Source organism: Cupressus sempervirens, chromosome 7 (genome assembly GCF_028749045.1).
Source record: "Cupressus sempervirens isolate cs-2001-9-10 chromosome 7, ASM2874904v1, whole genome shotgun sequence".
NCBI lineage: Eukaryota > Viridiplantae > Streptophyta > Pinopsida > Cupressales > Cupressaceae > Cupressus > Cupressus sempervirens.
In genome coordinates, this window is record NC_143124.1 from 547,465,465 (window position 1) to 547,473,846 (window position 8,382).

Consider the following 8,382-nt stretch of genomic DNA (forward strand, 5'->3'; position numbering starts at 1 on the left):
GGTGTCCTACAAAATCAGTTCATGATAAGATTCCTCTTGACGCATGGTCAAGGAATAGATGGACAATTGAGCACTTGAGAGTGTTTAGGTGTGTAGCATATGCAACTGTGCCAAAGGAACAAAGACAAAAGCTATACGACAAAGGTGTGAAGTGTATCTTTACTAGTTACAACTTGGAATCAAAGGCTTAGAAGTTGTATTTTCTCACATGATCAGGTTCTTTTTTTATTTTATGCAATTACTGAATGCTATGTCTATAATGTCAAAATTGGTTTGAAATGTGAACATAATAGTGTATATAATGGTAATTAAGGCTTGAGCATCTTTTGCTCTTTTGGATTGAAGGCTTATGAGTAAAATGAACCTTAGTAAATTCACATCTTGAAAAAAAAAAATCATTTTCTTTCTTCTAAAATCTATAATGTGCATGTTGTTGCATCTCTCTGTCAAGACTGTAGCCGTCTACTAAGAAAAGACGAACAAAACTTCAAATTTGGTATTTTCTTGAATGTCATGTTAGCTTGTTGACTATGAACAGTGCATGGTTGCTCCTTGCCAGTTTGAGTTCCAACGTTTCTTTAGGGAATTGGTTTTTCAGAGAAATGTGTTAAAACAAAACTAGCAGCATAGATGAATCGATAATTTTCAAGCAAATCAGGAAACATGGACAGAAACAGTGTCAAGAAACATGCGCAAAATAACAAATTTATAACTATCACCTTCGTTTTGTTGGATTAGGGAACATATATCTTTTGAATGTGAGTCTATTTCTTGTAAAGTTGACTATTATATTTTGCGAGATTAAGTTGTATTATTTCTTTCTAGAATGTTTAGTTCTCTAAAAATGGTTGATTAAATGTGTATTACCGCACGAAATTTCAATGTCTAAACCAATACTCAATCATTAGACGATTAATTTTGTATGCCAAAACGTTTAAGTTTCTAGACATGGTGGGCTACGAATAATAATGAGATGACCAACATATCCTGCCACTACCGTTTCCAGGGATCCACTGTAGAATTCTCATTCCCATGCGATAGGAAAAACTAGTAGCTCCAAACTTAGACTATTCTTGTGAACCGCGATCCAAATTATTTTAGAAGGGCATTGCCGAGTCATTGGTTTGAGAAATCTTCTATGGTTTTCAGGAAGCAAAAATTCCAAATAGCTTGTTGTTATAAATTCATAGGCACCTGATTTGGATTATTTAAATGGAAATATCAATAGCACTTTCAACACCAATATTCTTAAATATGGGTCAATATACTGTTGTCAATTACTGAGCAATAAAGTCCTTATTTTCTAAGTCCAAGAATACTATCTAACCAGAAGGATAGAGAAGCGATAATTTTAACTATCTCATGGTTATTTTAACTTTGTGTGTACATGTCTCCTCCTCATCTTATTGGTATCCTGAAGTCTATCAAAAGAGTTTAGACCTCTGTTGGGTCCTTTGACACTTTCAAACCTTTCAAAATTTACCGATCACAACTTCCTTCTCACTTGATGATCTGTCTCTTTAGTAATCTCTCATGATTTTAAGTTACTTGTAAGGTTTATAATCCACCCAATTTCAAAAATTCCCTTCAACAATCATTGATGCTATTTGCAAGTATAAATTTGATTTTGTTATCAGTACTTAGAATATTAGTTACATGGAATGCCATTAGTTATTTTGTCTATGTGAATAGCATGGTAGATACATTTTGAAAGATGTGGTACTATGACAATGAATGTATTACTGTTTATGTTTACGAATGGCAGAGTAGTATAGACTTAGATGATATTTTTTCCCTTTTCCTTGAAATGGAATAGAATGGAAATCTTGATAGGACACAGAATCTTGGATCTCATTATTCCTTCTCTCTCTATGGAAGTCAATAGCACTAAATTAAATTAAAATGAATATGTAATTAAAATGTCAATGTATTAAGTGCATACATCTAGTTTACCTTACTGGTTAAGATGGTGCTTAATTTCATTATCAATCTTCTTCATGTTTGATTACATTGATGTCATTCTAAACAAATGGTGAAATACCATCATACTTAAAAGCATGAAGTGTATTTCCGCTAACATGTTAAAATCCTATGTGTAGGTAGGAAAATAGAATACATGTTCATTCATGCTTGATTTGATCTGTGTCAATAAGTATGTGCATAGTATTGTGGAGTGATTACACTATGATGTCAATAATCACCATGTGTTGATATGAAGTAAATCCCATGTCATGGTAGAAAGTGGTAAAGATGGGTTTTGCTTATATAATATGAAAAACCTTGGATGGATGGTAACTGGCTGATTATATTGTTAACAATGTGCTATTCCTCTTGGTTTTACTTGTTTAGTCTTCCTCATTGTAATGTTGGGCATCTTTCATGTCAGAAAAGATTCCAGAAAAGCTTCTCAACTTCATGGTAGGGTGGTAAAATACTCCTATAATATTCTTGCCCTTGTGTTCTTGGACATGTTATGGAGCCTATGTCATCTTAGATGATAGGATTCGAACAAGATGGTTTTTGATTTATTTAGAACATTTCATTTTATCTCTTTATATATAATTATTTTAAAATTAATTATTGTTGACTAGTCAATATTATTGAAAATGATCTTGACTCTTGTAGACTTCCACAATTTATGAAGATTGTTGATGTGGCATTGGTTTTGCATGGGCAATCTTTACAAGTCCTCATAGTGTCTCCATTCCTTCATAATCATCCTTCCATGTGTTCCCTTGTTCCTCACCAACCAACATATCCTCTGAACACTTGTCAAAATCCTCCTCCATCTCCATCTCAATGTTAGTATCATCCAACACAAGCTTCTCTTTCTTAACTTTGGACCCCTAAGGAGATTTTCTCATAACCCCACTAGACATTTCAATATCCTACTTCCTGGTATTTTAATAGTAGATTATAGAGTATGAGATTTACAATATTTAGAAAGAACCAAGAGAAGGTCGTCATGCACAAAAAAAGGCTTTCATGCACAACAAACTTACTTTATTTTTATTTTTATGCTCAATAAAACTATTATTCAAAGATTTTTAAAAATAAAAAGAAAAACTTTAGATACCCTTTTTCCCATAGTGGAAATGTTGTAGATATGGACTCTTCGGTACTTGTCATACAAGGTAAAATAGGCCTTGGTGCACAAAAGGACATTCCCAAAATTTGTTTGATTTGAATGGTAGTATAATAATCACCCACTTTTGTCAAGGCATTCCTCTACTTGTTATTTTTGGTGAATTTAATGAAAACATCATTTGCAAATTTTTTCTCCTTATAAAACTGCATTCTCTCACAAGGAATTCCAAAGATCTTTGAAATGGAACTAGGAGTAAGTTGGAATGTAATATCATACACTTGGTTTTATTGTCTTTCAAACGCCTAAAAAATCTAATGTAGCTTCTAAATTGAAGCCATGGAGATTCTCTAGATAAAGGTTGACACCACCCTTCTTGAGTTTCTCTCAAATAGTTGCTATGTCCTTCCATTTCTTATAGTAGCTCAATTCTTGATGTTTTGAGAAACCACCCATATCATTGTTATAGTTATGAAAAACTAGATCTCTATTGCCAATATCCAAATTGTAAATTTTCTTAAACATATTAGTGAAAATGATTAAGTCCAAGATGAACCACAAAGCATGCAAGAAATAATTACTCAAGAAGTTGTACCAAACCCATTCTGAAAACTAAAGCCCTCATTTATCACACCCACAATTATTTGGTATCTCAACAAATTGTACCAATCCCATTCTAAAAACCATAGCCCTCATTTATCACTCCCACAATTATTTAGTATGTTTCCTATGACACACTGTGTCAAATCCACCTTAATTTTTTTTAAGTTCAAAATTGAATTTGATATCCTTTCATCAATGCATAACATGCTTAGTAAGAACTGCCAAGTTGGCAATCTGATTCCCCACCTTATTGGCTTCACAATAGATACAATTGATAATGACATTATAAAAAGTATCAATGATATATTAGACCTCTTTCATGATTTTATCAACCATCCACGTGGGAGGGGATTTTCTATGGAGACATTTTACAATATTATTAGAATCTCCCTCTATCCACAAGACTTTGCATTGAAGGTCTTTAGAGAGTTTTATAATTTGGAGTGTGTCTTGAGCTTCAACAACATGGCTTGATGATCCTTCCATAATCATCTTGGTCGAGGTTTCCTATGGCAGCACTATCAAATTCGCGCGTCCATCAATCCATCTGTGAGGGGAGAACCAAGTAACATCCTCCCTATTCTACTTTTATAATATTATCAGTCCCTACCTTTAAAGGTAGGAACTAATGTTTTCTTTTTAGCTCTCCTCTATTTAATTTTTTTAGGGAAGCATGCACATATTCTAAAGTTCAAGTGCTAATTAATTTTTAAATTTATTTACAATAGTCCAATATCTTATTTCTGATTGGTCCTAGACCATTCTCCTGGGCATAGATAGTATTTTTTGGAATGAAAAAAGCAGGAATAAAAGGCAGCAATAATGAAATAAATGTTTGTCAGATGCATTTATTATTAGTGTCATGTAGTTCTCAAAATATACATAACTCTATCTAAACTGATGAAACAAATACTTAAAGTATGAAATTTAGTTGTCAATAAACAATGGCAATGGTGGCCTCCCCCTTTTGTCAGAAATCATTCCGAACTATGCCAGCAGAAAAAGTCATCTTTAATGAATTTCATAGCACAAGATTTTAACCTTTTCCAATTGTAAATTAAAAATTCAAAAGATTTTTCATGTACTAATCACTTAGTTCAAATTTTAATTTATAGAATTTTAATCTATCTTGTTGAAAAATAAAGTATTTACATTTTTAAAAATATTTGAACTTCAAAGTCTATTTTTTATTTGATACATTATAAACTAAAAAATAATTTAATTTAATCAAATAATTTTAAATATTAATCATATTACTTTTCTTATTCTACCAAAATCAATATATACTTTTTGGTTTTCAATATTATTTTTAATGATAACTATTATCATTATAATATTATCCATTAATATTTTCCTTTTCCATTTTCTATTTTCTTCTCTTGTAAAATTCTAAATAATCCTTTCAATATTTTATGATTTCTTATTTATAAAAGTTACTTTTATTTATTTATCAAATTTGAAATTTTATTTTCATTAGAGAATTTTCCATCTTCTACTTTCCAATGTTTAGAAGGCAGGGACTCCAACACAACCAAAGATCTTGTTGTGTATATTCTATTTCATTCTAAATTTGATTTCTATATTTTCTCAATGGACTCTTGAATTATCACCTTTTTAACATTTTTAAAAATCACCGACTAGTAAAATAGTGACCATAATATAATTTTGATTTCTCAAAATTTAATATTTAAATGTATGTATATATGTATGTATTTATGTGTGTCAATGTATGTAAATACATACATACATACATATATATAGACGCACACACATGTATAGATGCATACACACATACATATGTCAAGTCTACATTCATAAATTTGATTGAGTGTGATATACAAATAATCTAGGGACTATAAATTATCTTAATGAATAAGAAAGTTTGAGATTGATCTATGATGATATTATAAACAATCCTTATGCAAGACTATGTCACTTCTAAATTAGACATTACACTTAAAAATAATAATAAAATTAATCCAATTTTTTTTATAAAAAATTGAATACCATATCACTCTCAAAATTCATTTATAAAATCAAACAAACCATAAAAAAAGCATCCACGGCATATCTAAAACCATCCAAAACTTTAACATGGATTATTTCTCCTAAATACTTGAAATATTGTTGAATACTTTAAAATAAAATATCAATTTTCCGAACGTCACATTATTTGCTTACGATACTGAAAAAAAAAACACGACTTCCTTTTACTGCTAAATGAAAAACAAATTACTTAAGTTCCACACTCAAAAAATGTGCTTGTTGGAATAGGTCTGAAGGGAAAAAATCACTTTTTAATGTGGAGGAAATTCATGTCAGTTGCAGCGCCTGCAGCAGTCGGATGTTGTGGAGCCAATATTTGCGTGTCTTAGGAAGGTACAACTTACAAAACAGTGAATGAGCTTGCAATACCCATGTCTACCACGAACAGATAAGGATAAAGCATCGTATTTTATATTTTATTTCAATTGTTTACGTATAATACCAGTTTCTGTTTGTTAGATAGCACGGGCATTTCCCTTCACTACGCATCTCCTTGACGGTTTGGTGAGGTTGTCTTTGATTGGAGATTTTCGGTCGAACAAGTGAAATCAATGGGACGTATTCAAGTCAAACTTAACAGAGGACCATGGACGCCTCAAGAAGATCTATACTTAACAAATTATATCCAGTCTCATGGTGAAGGTCGCTGGAGATCCCTTTCCAAGAAAGCAGGTTTCTTTTCCCTCTTTTCTAATAGCAATTATTCACCATGCATGTAGTTTAGGGTTAGGGTTATGCTTGCCTCTTATAGTTTGGTTTCAGTTTTAGGGTTAGGGATTTGTTAGAGTTTTGGGCATTTATGAGGTATTGTTTTCAGGTCTTCTTCGTTCTTGAAAGAGTTGTAGATTGCGATGGATGAATTATCTTCGACCTGACGTCAAACGAGGACACATTTTGCCCGACGAAGAAGATTTAATTCTCAGACTTCATCTCTTGGGGAACAGGTCAAACTTTTCCCATGGAAAACATTCCTCCATTGGTTTGTGTGTTTCTTTTTGGGTCTTTTACAAATGATTGTCTATCATATTTGAACATGATTTCATTTCGTGCCACAAATGAGTTCAGATGGTCTTTGATTGCTGGACGTATACCAGGAAGGACTGATAATGATATAAAGAACTACTGGAATTGTCATCTGAGCAAAAAGCTTATTAGCCAAGGCATAGATCCTCGTACGCACAGGCCCCTCTCTGAATCTGAGGACATATGGTGGATCCCTCAAGACTGCGATACGGATCAAAACGATGTCACGTACACCACATCAGGAATAAACGAGAATCAAGAGAGAAATGCCAAAGATTCAGATTGTGCCATTGCAGGTAATAAAACAGACCGGATTTGCTCTTCAATGGCTTCACCAGAAATCCTTTCTTCACAGAACGTACCCATCATATTGCCTTCTGCCAGTGTAGAGACTTCCTACATGAAAATGAGCAAGTCTAATGGATTTGATCATCCAAAACAAATAACAGACGGCAGCTGGTTTCCTTATTCTCTTCCTCCTACTCCAATGGGAACATCTTATGGAAATGGGAGCTCATACATGAACCCTTCGTTTCTGGAGTCACTTCTAGTCAATGAAAATTCTGAGGTGAGAGAGCCTAGTGTTGGATACAATTATGTTTCACAGCAGTCTGAATTGGCAAGCACTGGCTATGAATTGTGGTCTGCCAGGTAGGGATAACAAATCCTTGCATTTTATATATTTTATTAATGCTATTTGTACTATTCACAATGTTGATGTAATAGATTAAAATTTGTCAAAGGACTTTTATGCGAAGCTGTAATTTGGTTAGCTTATGTGTTTATGCTCATTCATAACATTCACTAAGTACCAATTTTCTGCCCGGAGAAAACAAATGACTCATAATTTGTAGGAAATACAATTGTTTTTGATACAAGTGCTATCAGTGATAATTTGAAAAAAATTGTGCACTTTTCCTGCTTTGAGATTTATTCAATGATCTATATTATTTTACAGTTGTACAGGAATGTTTCCTTAGTACAGTGTGAAGGACTTGAATTGGTCTTCGATTTGAAATTCTGCTGCCATTTCATAAAGCATTTTCATGTTTCTGGTACAGATTGCAATATAACTGGCCATTCAAGGTTATTCCCTTGTCTGAATTAGGTGTATTCTTGATGATGATACTACATGGGATTCTTCAAAATTGTTTGTGCCGAATTAAAACCAGAAAGAAAAAACTCTTTAAAGTATTATGTGGGATCAACCAATCTCCAAATAAAATCATTTTAAAGTTCTATGAGAAGAAAAACCAATTGATTTTAACACTCTTACCAAACCAAAATGTGCTGAGGATAGAGTGATTTTTAAAATATTTTAATAATAAGATTATACATATACATGTTTATGAGTTATCTTACAGTAGCTTAGCTGACTGTTTTGAATAATTTATCTTACAGTAGTTTAGCTGACTGTTTTGAATAATTTTCTGAATGTGATAGAGAGATTCTTTTGTGACTATGTTTTAAGATATTTCATCTTATGACTATTGATAATGATTTTTAAATATATTCATAGTTAAGATAACGAGTATTAATCACATAAAAATTATTAAATAATATTGTATTATCGAAGATACATTATCTAATTATCTACAATAAAAATACAACTATTTTGAAATTAT

General features: G+C 32.0%; 1 protein-coding gene across 1 annotated transcript; it reads left to right on the top strand.

Annotated features, from left to right (window-relative positions):
- Positions 1-6,767: 6,767 nt before the first annotated feature.
- On the top strand, positions 6,768-7,528 carry LOC149547942 (uncharacterized). The gene has a single exon (XM_089794210.1). The coding sequence runs from the start codon at positions 6,768-6,770 to the stop codon at positions 7,410-7,412; it is 645 nt and encodes a 214-aa protein (XP_089650336.1). The 3' UTR covers positions 7,413-7,528.
- Positions 7,529-8,382: the final 854 nt, after the last annotated feature.